General features: G+C 39.7%; 1 protein-coding gene across 7 annotated transcripts in view; it reads left to right on the forward strand.

Moving 5' to 3' along the window:
• The window catches only part of LOC124805234 (AP-5 complex subunit beta-1-like), a 153,441-nt gene that overhangs the window by 70,076 nt on the left and 65,360 nt on the right, over nt 1–18,005 (forward strand). For all 7 annotated transcript variants that reach the window (XR_007017413.1, XR_007017415.1, XR_007017416.1 and 4 more), the window contains exon 9: nt 5,421–5,571. Coding sequence is in view for 3 of the 7 variants with exons in the window: in XM_047265736.1 (XP_047121692.1) it covers nt 5,421–5,571 (151 nt within the window). In the remaining 4 variants the exon portion in view is untranslated. The remainder of the gene's footprint in view (nt 1–5,420; nt 5,572–18,005) is intronic.

Consider the following 18,005-nt stretch of genomic DNA (forward strand, 5'->3'; position numbering starts at 1 on the left):
AAATGGTGGACACTTATGAAAGTACCAATTATAGTCATGGAACTGATAAATCGTATATATTAATGGGAGCTGTCATAAAACACACAGTTAGCATCTAAACAGGCAGGGAAGGAAAAAATACTGTCATTTGTGAAAGATAAATTAGATTACTACAATAAAACACTGTATAATCTCCATTTTATTCAAAGCAGAAAATCTCCAAATGCTGACTAAGTCCTGTTGGATTCTGTCAAAATAAATGGTACTGTTATGTCCTTCTTAATAGCCAGAAGATTTGAGCAGTAAAATAGTTTACATTGATTCCCTAAAGAAAAAACAGCAGTCACCACATTGTGTGAAACAGAGAAAGCAAATATTATTTAGGGCAATACCTCTTAACATGCAATATGTCATAAATAACCCTATTACAAGTATGTATTAATGATCATTTCACTTTTGTTTGTAACAAGGGATAAAGTGGATTTAAGTCAGATGAAATTGATTACTTTAAATTAAGTGATTCACACAAACCATGAACCATGACGTGGTGGAGTAACTTGAGTGCCTCAACAATACAAGTAGCCACACTGTAGGTGCAGCCACATTGGAGGGTGTCTGTGAAGAGGCCAGATTAATAAATTGTTCCTTAAGAGAGTCAGCATCCTGGTCAGTAGTTCCAGGTGTAACAATCTGGAGAATGAAATGATCTGTAGGATAACTCAGTAAGTCCATGTTATGTCAGTGCTGTGAATGCCTAAAAGCAAGGGGAAGCTACAACGCTTACGTTTCTTAATGACATGTTGCCCTAAGATACAGGGGATAGGCAGAACAATGTGAACACCTATACTTGCCTGGGAATGATTTATTAATAAGGGGTCGCACCCCCATTTGGCCGTAATACAGCTGCAGTTGTTCTTGGAATACTGGCATATAATGATTGTATAGTCTCCAGTGGAATGTTATGCCACTCTTCTGTCAGAACCTCTTCTGACTCCTGCTCTGGAGTCTGCACCTCAATACCACCCACAAGTGTAAGTCCGGAGACTGTGCTGGCAGGGAAGACGCTGCAGTTCAGTTGCATTCTCCTCATAATATGACAGTACTGTCCTGGCTGTGTGAATGGGTACGTTATCGTCCTGAAGTATGACACCATTGTTGGGAACAACATTTGACTCATGGGTGCACCTGATCACCTAAAATGTTCACATAATCATTGGCTGTAATGCATGCTTTGAGAATAATGATGGGACCAGCATAATACCATAACACTTCCACCTCCATGCTTAACCATTGAAATCAAGCAATCAGGATTGTAGGCTTCTTTTGGCATTCTCCATACGTAAATCTGGCCCAATGGTGGAAATAACGAAAATGTTGACTCATCGGATTCTTATGACGTGTTTTCACTGATCAGCGGCCAGGATTTATGCTCCTTACTCCATGTTTTATGCTTATTTGCGTTGGTAGTTGTCACTAATAGTTTCATTATAGCAGCTTGTCCATGAATATTCGCTTTATTGAGTTCTTGGTGGACAGTGTCGATAGATACGCGGTTTCAGAGATGGTTATTGAGCTCTGCAGTCACTTTAGCTACCATAGTTTTGTGTTGTTTTGACACAATTCGTGTTGGCATACAACAATCTGTCATTTAGTTTTGATTTGTGCCCACTGTTACATTTTCACAATGATGTCTTTCCACATTTTGTGTAGGCTGTTACGACTGTGAAACAGTTGCTCTTGAAACATTTAGTTAAGTTGGCTGTCTTGGTTACTGACGCTCCAGCTAATCGCGCCCCCCCCCCCCCCCCCCCCCCAAATCTGCTCTATTTGGAACTCTGTTAGGTCTTTCATTGCACATCAGCCGTGATCTCTGAATGCAAATACGAACTGTGCACTACTCGTAAAAAACCTGCACTGATGCCTAGTCTGTACTAAACATGCACAGTCCAGCGTGACATGTGCCTTTCCTGCATTGACAGTCAAACCTAACCATCCCATTACCACTGTTCACATTATTCTGCCTATCCCCTGTACATGGTTTATTGATGATAGCGTCCTTGTGGATAAAACATTTTGGGGGTTGAAAGGTCCTTCATTCAGATCTGCAGGCTGGGACTGCCTTGGAAGTTGTCATCAGAAAAACAAATCTGATGTTCTACGTATTACCAGAGCAAATGAAGAAGCGACTGTACCCCAGAGCTCCAGCAATACCACACCTCTATGGACTCCCCAAGATCCATAAGGAAGGGGTACCTCTGAGACCGATTGTGGACTCCATCAACTCTCACTGTTACGAACTTGCTAAATACCTAGTGACACTGCTCAAACCCCTTGTGGGACACTGCAGCCACCATGTGAGAAACTCAGCCGAATTCGTAAAAATACTCAGGCACATGCGACTACAAAGGGAGGACCTACTCGTGAGCTTCGACGTGACGTCGCTTTTCACGAAAGTGCCTCTTCAAGACTCCTTGGCACTTTTAACCCAGCATTTTGAACCACAAACAGTCAGCCTCTTCGAACACGCACTAACAACCATGTACTTTCAGTGCAACGGGGAATTCTTCGAGCAGATCGACGGTGTGGCGATGGGCTCCCCATTGGTTCCTGTGATTGCAAACCTCTATATGGAACATTTCGAGGAGGTGGTCCTTCAAATTGCCAGACAGAAACCGAAGCACTTCTTCCGCTATGTCGACGACACTTTTGTCGTGTGGGGACACGGCAAACAGGCACTAGATGAGTTTCTTGAACACCTCAACAGCATCCATCCGAACATCAAATTTACAATGGAAATGGAAGAAAATGGATGCCTACCCTTCCTTGATATTTTAATTAAGAGGAAGGCAGATGGATCACTAGGCCATGCAGTACATAGGAAGAAGACACACACAGATCTATACCTTCATGCAACAAGCTGCCACCATCCAGCGCAAAGACAAACAGTACTGACCACCCTGGTACATAGGGCACGCACCGTCTGTGACAAAGACAGCCTACCATCCGAGCTGCAACACCTGAGGCAAGTTTTCCAACAAAATGGCTACAATAAAACACAGATTAACAGGACACTTAAAAGGAAGAAGGAAGCAGTCAGAACCCCAGAAGAAAATAATGAAGAAGCAGAAGAAGATAAACGACTCGCTTTCCTTCCGTACGTGGGTCCGCTCTCGGCCAAAATTGCACGACTTCTGGGAAAATACAAGATCAAAAACCATTCTCCGACCACCACCGAAGACGAGGGAGCCCCTAGGTTCTGCCAAAGACGCGCTGAATCTTAACACAGCAGGAGTGTACAGTATACCATGCGAATGCGGAAAGCAATACATTGGGCAAACACAGCACTGCATATCTAAACGCTGCAAAGAACATATCAGATGTGTGCGACTAGGCCACACAGAAAAATCAGCTATAGCAGAACAAAGCATCAATGAAGAACACACCTTCAACTTCGAAAACACGAAGGTACTGTGCCGAGCATCTGGCTTTTGGGAAAGCGTTATCAAAGAATCCATAGAAATAAGAAATAAGGATTCAGAACAATCTGGTCAACAGAGACGAGGGATACCAACTCAGTGCAGCATGAAACCCTGTGATAGCAGCAATCCGTTGGGATCGCGCCCGTCATTGTCCTCCATCGCGGACGCAGACAGAATGCTTACACCGAGAACCGAACGCGGCCGCTGGGGGCGCCCACCACCGCGCGCACGCAGCTGGTCCACTGCAGCCACCCAAGGTCTAGTGGAGGGGGGTGACCGCGCATATAAATAGCCCGCTCTCCGCGAATCTCGACACTTTGCCAGAAGATGGGTAGTATAACACTTCCCGAAATGTCGCGAGATATCAACGCTACCACCCGGCTGGAGACCCAAGAAACCTTCATCAATAGTTTACGCCGGGAAAGCCTACAGTCACATATGGGTAATTTGTGTTCCATTTTAGGCAAAGGACATCATATCTCCTGAAGTATGTGTTGTATAATGGTATAATTTTTTAGGTACATTCAGTGGTATACATGGGTACTGTCTGCAAACTGTGACTTGAATAGAGCCAGTAGTAAAGAAGTAATGAATTAAAACATCATTCCTGATGTTGGCATTTTACTGCAGGAACAGCAGAGATGTAGTAACCAATAAATGCTCTTTTCACCATTTTGTTAGGGCTGTCAGAGAGAAAAAGTATCAAAAAGGTTTGGAATTGTGTGTAAAGCTTGTTGGAAGTTGCTAAGTGCTCTCATTGTCAAATAATGGATGAATGAAACCCAGCCATTTGTGTCCTCTCAGTTACATTGTCTCAAGACAAACACACTGTTTCTAACTGTAATTCTGTCCTTATTGTTTTAAACTTTTAACATAAGATCATACCTCCTAATGAGTAGATATGACAGCATTTTAAAATTTTGATTTTTGTCAATAATTATGCAAAATATTGAAAACCAAATTTTTGTTGCCCCTGGAAGCCACTCAGTAGGCAGCCTTCAATTGGGAAAGAAGCTGCAGTTCACTCATGGACCATTAGCCAGAAATATAATTGGGACTCTGATAACTCTTTCTCAGCCATTTTACAGAAGGTTATGCATTAGTTCACACATTACATTTTAAGTAGATTTCACTGGGAATAAAAAAATCAGTTGTTTATTTGGAGTTGAAAAGTTGCCTTGTGCTACATACTGTTTATTCTGAAGAAAAGTTTTTCACAGTAATTTACTGTTTTTTGGTGTATTGTGGTGGTCATATTTATGTAGGGACTCATTCCACAACTGAGTAGCTTTGGCTCGGATCAAATGCCACACTTTGTGAGTCAAAAGATTAAAATAAAAAATACATCTGAGTTGAAAATTGTGAATTTTCCCTTCACAAATCTTTGCTGTGTGTCACATTTTGGTCCAGTAGGGGTTAGTTTGTCACTTGAATATTTCTACAAAGGAGAAAGTTTCATAAAATAAAGACTGCTACATTTCCTGTGGCTACAGACAGTTCTTAAATGCAATTATTTGCATTACATTTCTTATCTCCGTGTTAGTGAATAAAATGCTTGTTCAGGAAATTTTCTCAGTCTTAACACAGGAATGTGCATTCACTTCCTATTATCTATATTTTGTAATTATAAGGTCATTAGTATGCTAAAGAGGTGTCTTCTTCTGGAACTCGCACTGTGACCAGGTACTTATATATGAAAACATGCTGCACTGTACAGTGGAGAAGTTCGCAATCTGTTGGATTTGATTTTTGGTGCTCACTCACAACACTCGCAAATTTTGACCAAATGATACTGTTGTCATTTGGAGTGCTCATTTTATATTCATAATTTATATTGTGTATTTCAGTATTGTTTGTTTGCGACTGCATTGTTAAGGCTTCAGTTTTTAGTACTAGATATGATTTCGTATTTTTGTACCCCTCCTGTGATACAACAGAACTAATATAAACTTTTTCACATAGGCGCCGCAGCTGTCATAGTACCTGTGATAGAAAGTGTAAGGCAAGAAATTTTGTGTAGAAGTTCCACAAGATTAAAATCCATATTAGTCAAGGCTATTTTCCTGTGCTGGAGTGATCTGCATCTTTGTGATTTAAACAGCAAAATACCAAAGTAAGTGTGTTAATCATCAATGTATGTATTTATTTGTTATGTGGAAACAAGGAGGAAGAAAACATGTCTGATAATCTGATGTATTGCTCACACTGTCAACTAAATGTATGATGCGAAGTGGCACGTATCTTTATCTTCTAACTTAACTCTATTATTGGTTTGATACCACACACATACTATGGGAATGTTATTCTTCTCCAAAATGCATGTCATTTAAAAACAGAAGGCATACATAGTTACCAAATTATCTAATAATTGTTGTGAATTTTAATACAGAAGGAAATGATTCTTTTATAATTGTGTAAAGGCTCCTACCAGGTTTATCAGTAATGAATGTGCTTAGTTGCCACATATCTCTGTCTTGTTAGAATCTGTTTTACAGATGACAAAATTACTTTTATTTGTTAAGAGTGCTATCATTTGTAGTAAAAATCTATTAGAGTTTGTTTTAATACTTAAATCTATGGCAATATACTGGTGTGTGAATGAATTTAGTTGTAGTGATCTGTCCAAAGACTTTTTGGTGCAACTCTCCACAAAAATCTATCCTGTACAGGCCTCTTCGCATCTGCATAGCTACTGCTTCCTGCTTGCTCATTTTCTTCGGTTTTTACCGCCCCCCCTCCCCCCCTCCCATTCCTCCCACATATGCACACACTCCTGTCCATTTCCTAATTGACACTTCCTTCATACCTCAGGATGCGTTCTATTAACCAACCCCTTTCTTTTTGCTTCAGGCTGATCAAAATTACTTTAGGACTGACAGTTTGGTAGGAGCACAGGGAGACACTGAGCCGAGTTGATGTGTTCCACATGGAATACATGCATCACGTTACATTTCATTTGATTCACTTATATCGGCCAACTGTATGCTGCACAAAGATGGAACTGGCATCATTGTGCTCATTTTAGTTTTAGTTATGGTAGAAAATTATTAAAATCAAATAAAGATAATTTATGAAAATGAATTTGCTGACAACTTTACTGAATTTCTGATATGCAGGAAACATTCTTTGTTACTGATGTTAGACGAGTACATTACACGAACAAACTTGCAAGAAAGCATAACGTTTTCATCTGCTCCAAACTGGAACTCTGTCGGCGTTTTCTGACATAGATAAGTTCAGTTAAATATGATGCACAATGGTCTACTTGCATGTTCTCGTTCCTTATGGTTCAGTCATGAGAAACAAGTTACTAGGCTTATGAGTAACCTGTTACTAAGTTTTCTGAGCCAGCTGTTTATTTCTAACAAAAAAGTAAGATTATGCTTGTTTATTGTAGTAAGAAAAATTACTTTAAATTAGGTAACTGGTAGTAGAGGAGAGAACAGAAGTGATACAGAAGCTGTAACGTGTGCGTGGGGCACACAATACTCATTAAAGCCTGTACTATGGTAAGTGAGTGGGGTTTACCTTACGAGACAGAATTTTTGTATAGATATTGACCATGTGTACCTGAATGGTGGCAAATCAGACTTACACCCACTCTGTAATAACAATGATACGTCAAGCAAGTCCGAAATGCAACTACACGTCAGGACGGACAAAAAGCAACACAGAAGATGCTACCAATTTGTTAATAATACGGTCGCCAGCTTAATTAGGCATTAACTGAGTTTCTTCCCTGTACAAGTTGGTGTATATTCATGCAAAACAACACGTAGTAACACTGCATAATATAGTAAATTTTAGAACCAGAAAATCTATTGAACTGAATAGTTTCACTTTCTGTACTGATATGGAAAAACCATGAATACGTAACACTACACTATAATGTATACTACAAAACTTCGTACTGTCTATTGATCTGATGAAAATCGGGCATAGGTTACCCTAGAAATAGCACTTTCGAGCCACACACAAAATGTCAGTTTTGATAAATATAAAAGACATAAATTTTGACTTATATATTGACTTTAACTTTTGCTGGTCAAACCAATGTGGAACACTTCAGAATTCAAATGAATAAAAAGGGGGAGGGGGGGGGGGGGACCCTGAAACTGTTATGATTACTATATAAAAAAATTGATTACTGAAATTATCATGTGTTCAAGATTTCCAGTATATGAGTTACTACTCTTTTTATCTTATTTACTGCTCATTTAAATACCTTTATATCTGTCTCGAAATAATTAAACTTCATTACTATATCAATATTAAAGTTATCTTTCAACTTTGTTAGACCTTCATTATTCATTTACTGGTTCATTAACAAAACAGTTCTTTAAACACCATTCTAACATAGTTAGGTCTGCAAGTAATTATTATTAACACAAAATTTAATTTTTCATTTCGGGACACTTGGATTGCACAACATTTGGAAAGGACCCTATCTAGGTTAGTTGTGAGGATAATTCAATGATAGGAAAGTTCTGGTAAAATTTAAGTTGTTATTGAATAGTTCACTCTCTGGTCCATACGAATACAGTACTAAAAGTTTCAACCTGTTTGTATCGATGCGGCAGTCGGCGAGATGGCGAGGCACAGAGCACACATACAACCCCAGCTATGGCTCTTGACGTATCGGCACTTTAATTCTTCTTAGCGTCGCAATACTTTTCCATTTAGTGCCTATGGAATTTTTCCATGCTGTGTGGGCGTTGGAACGGCATACCCGAGGCTCAATGAAACTACGTCTTCCAGGAGTGCCTCCTCGCTCCAGAACGTGTTGCTCAGACCAATGCCAAACTCCAACTACTACTGCTGAGCCCGTTGTGCCGTGCAGTGCCCGCGTGCATTTTCCTACGCTCGCCTACCATCCACCTTTTACCGCTCCCTTACAGACAGGGTATTCACCCGAGGTTTTACATTGTACATATCATAACACATTGCCTGCGTATGGACCAGATGCACAGTCATCATCATCATTTTAAGCCTGATTATGCCTTTCAGCGTTCAGTCTGGAGCATAGCCCCCCTTATAAAATTCCTCCATGATCCCCTATTCAGTGCTAACATTGGTGCCTCTTCTGATGTTAAACCTATTACTTCAAAATCATTCTTAACCGAATCCAGGTACCTTCTCCTTGGTCTGCCCCGACTCCTCCTACCCTCTACTGCTGAACCCATGAGTCTCTTGGGTAACCTTGCTTCTCCCATGCGTGTAACATGACCCCACCATCTAAGCCTGTTCGCCCTGACTGCTACATCTATAGAGTTTATTCCCAGTTTTTCTTTGATTTCCTCATTGTGGACACCCTCCTGCCATTGTTCCCATCTACTAGTTCCTGCAATAATCCTAGCTACTTTTATATCCGTAACCTCAACCTTATTGATAAGGTAACCTGAATCCACCCAGCTTTCGCTCCCATACAACAAAGTTGGTCGAAAGATTGAATGGTGCACCGATAACTTAGTCTTGGTACTGACTTCCTTCTTGCAGAAGAGAGTAGATCGTAGCTGAGCGCTCACTGCATTAGCCTTGCTACACCTCGCTTCCAGTTCTTTCACTATATTGCCATCCTGTGAGAATATGCATCCTAAGTACTTGAAACCGTCCACCTGCTCTAACTTTGTTCCTCCTATTTGGCACTCAATCCATTTATATTTCTTTCCCACTGACATTACTTTCGTTTTGGAGATGCTAATCTTCATACTATAGTCCTTACATTTCTGATCTAGCTCTGAAATATTACTCTGCAAACTTTCAATCGAATCTGCCATCACAACTAAGTCATCCGCATATGCAAGACTGCTTATTTTGTGTTCACATATCTTAATCTCACCCAGACAGTCTATTGTTTTCAACATATGATCCATAAATAATATGAACAACAGTGGAGACAGGTTGCAGCCTTGTCTTACCCCTGAAACTACTCTGAACCATGAACTCAGTTTACCGTCAACTCTAACTGCTGCCTGACTATCCATGTAAAGACCTTTAATTGCTTGCAAAAGTTTGCCTCCTATTCCATAATCTCGTAGAACAGACAATAACTTCCTCCTAGGAACCCGGTCATATGCCTTTTCTAGATCTATAAAGCATAGATACAGTTCCCTGTTCCACTCATAACACTTCTCCATTATTTGTCGTAAGCTAAAGATCTGGTCCTGACAACCTCTAAGAGGCCTAAACCCACACTGATTTTCATCCAATTGCTCCTCAACTAATACTCGCACTTTCCTTTCAACAATACCTGAGAAGATTTTACCCACAACGCTGATTAAAGAGATACCTCTGTAGTTGTTACAATCTTTTCTGTTTCCATGTTTAAAGATTGGTGTGATTACTGCTTTTGTCCAGTCTGATGGAACCTGTCCCGACTCCCAGGCCATTTCAATTATCCTGTGTAGCCATTTAAGACCTGACATTCCACTGTACTTGATGAGTTCCGACTTAATTTCATCCACCCCAGCTGCTTTATTGCACTGCAATCTATTGACCATTTTCTCCACTTCCTCAAACGTGATCCTATTTCCATCATCATTCCTATCCCATTCTACCTCGAAATCTGAAACATTACTGATCGTATTTTCACCTACATTGAGCAACTCTTCAAAATATTCCCTCCATCTGCCCAAGGCATCCACAGGATTCACCAGCAGTTTTCCTGACCTGTCCAAAATACTTGTCATTTCCTTCTTACCTCCCTTTCGAAGACTGCTAATTACACTCCAGAATGGTTTTCCAGCAGCTTGACCCAATGTCTCCAACCTGTTTCCAAAGTCTTCCCAAGATTTCTTCTTGGATGCTGCAATTATCTGTTTGGCTTTGTTTCTTTCTTCAACATAACTTTCTCTGTCTACCTGAGTTCTAGTATGTAGCCATTTTTTATACGCCTTCTTTTTCCTTTTACAGGCTGCCTTGACTGTGTCATTCCACCAAGCTGTTTGCTTCCTCCTACTTTTACACACTACTGTTCCAAGACATTCTTTAGCCACTTCTAGTACTGTGTCCCTGTACCTTGTCCATTCCTTTTCCAATGACTGTAATTGACTACATTCAACTAACTGGTACCTTTCTGAGATCGCTGTTATGTACTTGTGCCTGATTTCCTTATCCTGAAGTTTCTCCACTCTTATCCTCCTACATATGGACCTGACCTCCTGCACTTTCGGCCTCGCAATCCCAATTTCACTGCAGATTAAATAATGATCAGTGTCATCAAAGAATCCCCTGAATACACGTGTGTCCCTCACAGCCTTCCTGAATTCCTGATCTGTTATTATATAGTCAATGACAGATCTGATTCCCCTGCCTTCCCAAGTATACCGATGAATGTTCTTATGTTTAAAAAAGGAGTTTGTGATTACTAAGCCCGTACTGGCACAGAAATCCAAGAGTTGCTGCCCGTTCCTGTTGGCCTCCATATCCTCTCCAAATTTACCCATAACCTTTTCATACCCTTCTGCTCGATTTCCAATCCTGGCGTTAAAATCACCCATGAGCAGAACACTGTCCTTGTCCTTTACTCTAACAACTACATCACTGAGTGCCTCATAAAAACTATCCATCTTATCTTGATCAGTCCCTTCACAATGCGAATATACTGACACAATCCTAATTTTCTTGCTATACACTATCAAATCTATCCACATCAGTCGTTCGTTTACATACCTTATTGCAACTATGCTGGGTTCCATTTCTTTCCTGATGTAAAGCCCTACACCCCATTGTGCTATTCCTGCTTTGACTCCTGACAAGTAGACCTTGTATTCTCCCACTTCTTCTTCTTTCTCACCCCTTACCCGAATGTCACTAACAGCTAAAACATCCAGCCCCATCTTACTTGCAGCCTCTGCCAGCTCTACCTTCTTCCAAGAGTAGCCCCCATTGATATTAATAGCTCCCCATCTCATTACCATTTGTTTGCCAAGTCGTATCTTAGGAGTCCCTGGTTTGTCAGTTAGAGGTGGGACTCCGTCACCTCCAAAGGTCCGAGGCATTTTGCTCTGATTGTTGCCAGCACAGTTACAATTTTAAACATCTTGCAACAGTTTCAACATTTGTTACATTTCAATTCTATTACAATACTGCTTGTTTACAGTTTTCTTAACACAATGACATGAAACAAAAAAGAAATGAAATCAGAACATCAGTTACACTAGTTTATTGAACAATCAGATGGAAAAAAAAATAATTTACTTATATGTACAATAGTACAGCGTCTTTGTTGTTACACATGGCCCTGTTTCCAGTAAATTTCACTAAGTGTAAATTTGATGGGAACACTAAACTTTATATTTATACAGGGGTTCTGAATCTTTGCGTGAATGTGCCATCATAAAATTTTATATCACAAAACTTCCTTTCACTCACATCATATAGGTCTATACTTTTTAATATATCGAGAACATTTACCTATCATTTACTTAAGTGCCTTTGGCACAGTCCAACCTCCTATCACAACATGATTTAAATAGCAAATTACTTATCATTATTAAATTTCTCAGAGAAATAAAATCAAAATCTGGAACACAAACACTTAACTACAAAGCAGATACAAATACCTATATACACTATAAGACAATTTGTTGCTGATTGCATTGAAAGGCAATCCATTTCCTTATTTATTAATAAACACACAATACTATTTAGAAAAATCACTACACATATTTGCTGCCTATTATTCAGATTTGGGCAGTCCATTTCGCATCATTTTATCACATCACCTGCACCACACTTACTATTCTCCTTTGACTATTTATCTGCCCTCTTTGGTGTTTGGCAGTCCTTTATATTATGACTCATATACTGCCCACTTTGATTTTTGGCAGTCCCATCTTTTATTTGGCTTGCAGCATTTGCTTTTTCTTTTCAGCCCTTTTTTCCCATACACCTTTACATTTATAGTACATTTGGTAATCTGAAACTTACAAAAGTACGTTAGAACACTGACAATGGTATACATACATTTACAAAGATTTGTTACATTTAGAACAAAATAGTTTCAGCATAAGATACAGCACATTTACTGCAGATTGCTTTCTGAGTGTACTTAGGTCAGTCACTCCTAGGAACATACAGTTTCAGGTCCACAACGTTTCTTACACCTAAAGGTCTCTTGGATTTTGGGTAGATCAGGTAGTAAGCATTATCGTGTGGAATGTTCTGTATTATATACGGTCCATTATAAATATATTTAAATTTGGAAATTTCATGGTTCAGTTCACTAGATTTTTCGTGGGTTTTTAAAAGAACATAATCCCCAATTTTAAATTTTGGAACTTTCAGGTTTTTATCATGTCTTTTAGATCTAGATTCAGCTTTTTGCTTTGCCCTTTTTCTGACTAATTCTTTCTTTTGACTCAACCCCAAGCTTGTACAAGGTGGAAACTCTAGTTTTTCCTCAATTAAACTTTTACTTCTGCTGCCTAACAAAATTTCTTCCGGTGGGAACCTAGTAGATTCATGATGTAAGGTGTTCATGACATTCTCAAAGTCCGATATAAATCTGCCCCAGGCTCTAAATCATGCCCCTTCCTGTTTTTTCCACAACGCACCTTGGTCGACTGTGACATTGTCCCAAGATACGTTCCTGACCCGTGTACCATTTATATCTGGTCGCTTTCTTGGTTTCTGGAGTTCAAAGTCTTTGCTTACTTGAAATCTTTACAAAATAAACACTGAGTCATCAGGTGGCTCCTTTTTTGTGTGTTCAGTCTCAACATTTGGGTTTTGTTTTGAAACTTCATCGTCAGTAGGTACAATATCGCAATTAGCTGTATTCCCATTATTTTCACTAGTACTGAAATACTCATCATCTGAACTATTGTCAGCATCCGTCCATTCTGGATCACTTTCAGGTTCTAACATAAAAGCTTTTCTGAGACAGGCACTAAGTTCTTCCTCTGCATTTTCATCAGGCTTTGATTTTAACTCAATATTCTCTTTAGGCAAAACGACCTCATTATCAGCTTTACTCACATCCACTGTTACTTCATATTTAGTGTAATCCTCGTGGACTTAAGTTACTCTTAGGTAATTACCTGCCCCTTCCCCACGGTGCCTTTCGGTAACAGCTTGTACTGTTGGCAGATCGTTAACAGAAGTTACTTCCTCGTCAATGCTTAGGATTTCATCCTCCAATTCCTTCCTATCTTTAACCATCGTCCTATCGGCAGCACGCGTACTTTGCGTGGCGCTATTTACTCTCTTCTCTTCAAATTCGGGCCACATCACCATATCGACGTCCCTACTATTTCCGTTTTCACTAATTAACCTCCTTGCCTCATATTCCTTCTTAAAATCCTCCCACTCACATTGCTTGAGGCCCTTGTACAAATCGTCGATCTGCACATGCCAATCAGTTACTTCTGCTAATTCATTCTCGCCATTTACTTCATTGCTAACACTGCTAACCACACCTCTCTGTGTATCCACTGTTCCATCTACTATTTCCTTCGCCACGGAATTACCACTCGTAATGTATTCGCCAGCTCTTACGGCAATGTTCGTACCTACTGCTGCCGCCTTGCTAGTGGCTTTTCTCTGAACAGCTGATCTGCTAGGCTGGGCCGTTGCACTCTGATGCTCCACTTGCCTGTTAACATGTATCGCACTGTGCGGCGAAGATGAGTCATCTCCGCATGCACCTGACGCTTGCTTCGCCACAACACGCTGCGTTGTTCCACGCCTGTCCCTAAGCTGTCTCATAACTTCACTGTCAGTCCGGTAATATCTCTTAAATCGGGGCTGGTATGTTCTGTCCGCTTCCGTTTGGCCCGCAACGTTCGCGGAAATCAGTTTCCTGTGTCGTTATTATTTTGCGCAGTGTACCCTCTACCGCGACCTGGATAACCCCCTCTTCCTGTTCCTCTTCCTCTTCCTCTGCCTCTACCTCTCTGTATCGTGTTGACGTGAAACCCATCGCTGTCTTTTCTCTCGTCATTATTGCGGTTATTCCTGTTACTAAAATTCTGATAATTGGCACGACTTTCACGCCAATGATCTTCGTCTTCGATCCTTTCAAGAAACGCTTGGAAGCTACGATGATTGCTTCCCACATATCTCTTCGAATCTTCTGGAAGCTTTTTATATAGCTCCCATACGATTTCAGAATCAGATCTTCTCCCTCTTAAGTGTGTCAACTTTCGGTACCAATATTCGCAGAAATCTTTCAAAGAATTCCTGCCCCTGTTATCATGAAGTTTGGCCATGATAAACTCGCGCCACAAATGATCCTGTTTTTGTTCGGACCAGTATTCTTTCATAAACTTTTGTTTAAACTCTTCAAACGTCATTAGTTCGATATTCAAGTTAATTCCCCAGCACTTAGCGTCACCTGCTAAGGCGCTAATTACTACGTTTATTTTCTCCTGACCAGACAAGTGTTCAGGAAACATCCTCTCGCAATTTTTGATGAAATCCAACGGATGCCATCCGTTATGTTTCTTGGCGGGATCGAAGCGCTCCTCACCTTCCAACAGCTTTGTAAGTGGCGTGCCATTACAGACAACACCAGGCCTATCTTTGATTTTACTCTCGAGATCGAAAATTTTGCCTTGAATTTTTGATCTATTTTGTTCACACTTTTGCACACATCCGATAACTTTTTCGCCTAAATTTCTTTCAGTATCTGAAACTGCCTTTTTCAACTGTGAGATTCCATGTTGGCATTCATTTACAATCTCAGTTTTAAGACTGAAAACTTTTTCGTCTACTTTTATTCAACTAGAGGCTCTACTTTCTCTTGGATGTTGAGAATTTCAACATCAAACCTACTGTTAATGTTGTCAATTTCCCCCTGCATAGTATTCATATTTTTACTAATCGTGTCAATTTCAGACTTCATAGTATTTACTACAGAGCTTCAATTACCCACTTTTTGTTCTACCTGTTCTATTTGTTTACTAATTTTAATTCCTTGTTCTTCGACCTGTGCTTTCAGCTGACCAACTTGTGTTTTAAACTGCTCGTCAACGTGTGTTTTAAGCTGATCATTCTGTGTTTTAAGCTGCTCGTCAACGTGTGTTTTAAGCTGATCATTCTGTGTTTGGAGCTGATTACTTTGTGTTTTAAGCTGCTCGTCAACGTGTGTTTTAAGCTGATCATTCTGTCCTGCAATTTGTTTGGTTAATCGTTCAAATAAGTCGTTCGTGTTTAAAATTTTCACACTGTTTTGTTCTACGGGATCGGTGTGTTCCGATCCTACTTCAAAATTTTCCTTCGGTTCTTTCTTTATCTGTGGTGAATCAAACACGTCACTAGATTCGTTCACATACACACTATCATCTACAAAGTCATCCTCTACTTCTTGTTTTATTCCTTGGTGTGTTCGAGGCAATCTCGACATTTCAATCTGTTCGTTAACATGTTCGTGGTATTGAATGTACGCCAATTGTCTTCCGCTAACACCATCTGTTGTCTGGTCGCGTAAACTCCTGTCATTGCCAGCCGCATCTTCCATTACGCTCGGCACATCCACTTTGGCTACATTCTTGTCCATACTGAATGCAAATTACACCCCACTACCGTACTTGACGTTCACTGCTATTTACTTTACTGAATAATATTGCAATTCGTGCCACTGAACATCCACTGTTCGGTATTCACGTTAATTTGTGACCGACAACAACTGGATGTCCTGTCACCGGGAGCCACTTGTAACGTGCGCGTAATACTCATTAAAGCCTGTACTATGGTAAGTGAGTGGGGTTTACCTTACGAGACAGAATTTTTGTATAGATATTGACCGCATGTACCTGAATGGTGGCAAATGAGACTTACACCCACTCTGTAATCACAATGATACGTCAAGCAAGTCCGAAATGCAACTACACGTCAGGACGGACAAAGAGCAACACAGAAGATGCTACCAATTTGTTAATAATACGGTCGCCAGCCTAATTAGGCATTAACTGAGTTTCTTCCCTGTACAAGTTGGTGTATATTCATGCAAAACAACACGTAGTAACACTGCATAATATAGTAAATTTTAGAACCAGAAAATCTATTGAACTGACTAGTTTCACTTTCTGTACTGATATGGAAAAACCATAAATACGTAACACAACACTATAATGTATACTACAAAACTTCGTACTGTCTGTTGATCTGATTAAAATCGGGCATAGGTTACCCTAGAAATAGCACTTTCGAGCCACACACAAAATGTCAGTTTTGATAAATATAAAAGACATAAATTTTGACTTATATATTGACTTTAACTTTTGCTGGTCAAACCAATGTGGAACACTTCAGAAATCAATGAATAAAAAGGGGGAGGGGGGGGGGACCCTGAAACTGTTATGATTACTATATAAAAAAATTGATTACTGAAATTATCATGCGTCCAAGATTTCCAGTATATGAGTTACTACTCTTTTTATCTTATTTACTGCTCATTTAAATACCTTTATATCTGTCTCGAAATAATTAAACTTCATTACTATATCAATATTAAAGTTATCTTTCAACTTTGTTAGACCTTCATTATTCATTTACTGGTTCATTAACAAAACAGTTCTTTAAACACCATTCTAACATAGTTAGGTCTGCAAGTAATTATTATTAACACAAAATTTAATTTTTCATTTCGGGACACTTGGATTGCACAACATTTGGAAAGGACCCTATCTAGGTTAGTTGTGAGGATAATTCAATGATAGGAAAGTTCTGGTAAAATTTAAGTTGTTATTGAATAGTTCACTCTCTGGTCCATACGAATACAGTACTAAAAGTTTCAACCTGTTTGTATCGATGCGGCAGTCGGCGAGATGGCGAGGCACAGAGCACACATACAACCCCAGCTATGGCTCTTGACGTATCGGCACTTTAATTCTTCTTAGCGTCGCAATACTTTTCCATTTAGTGCCTATGGAATTTTGCCATGCTGTGTGGGCGCTGGAACGGCATACCCGAGGCTCAATGAAACTACGTCTTCCAGGAGTGCCTCCTCGCTCCAGAACATGTTGCTCAGACCAATGCCAAACTCCAACTACTACTGCTGAGCCCATTGTGCCGCGCAGTGCCCGCGTGCATTTTCCCCCGCTCACCTGCCATCCACCTTTTACCGCTCCCTTACAGACAGGGTATTCACCCGAGGTTTTACATTATACATATCCTAACACATTGCCTGTGTATGGACCAGATGCACAGTTACAATTTTAAACATCTTGCAACAGTTTCAACATTTGTTACATTTCAATTCTATTACAATACTGCTTGACATTTGACATAAACATTAATATTAACATTGAAACTTGTTTACAGTTTTCTTAACACAATGACATGAAACAAAAAAGAAATGAAATCAGAACATCAATTACACTAGTTTATCGAAAAATCAGATGGAAAAAAAAAAAAAATTTACTTATATGTACAATAGTACAGCGTCATTGTTGTTACAAAGCAATGTCTTACTATTGCAGCAATTACATTGTGAATGGTGATATTTATTTTCTGTGATGTACACTGTACTCCTGAGATGAGTTTTTTATGTAGCTATTTTCCATACTCCAAAAAATTAAATCATATCCACCTTTGTTGTAT

Source organism: Schistocerca piceifrons, chromosome 7 (assembly GCF_021461385.2).
Source record: "Schistocerca piceifrons isolate TAMUIC-IGC-003096 chromosome 7, iqSchPice1.1, whole genome shotgun sequence".
Lineage (NCBI taxonomy): Eukaryota > Metazoa > Arthropoda > Insecta > Orthoptera > Acrididae > Schistocerca > Schistocerca piceifrons.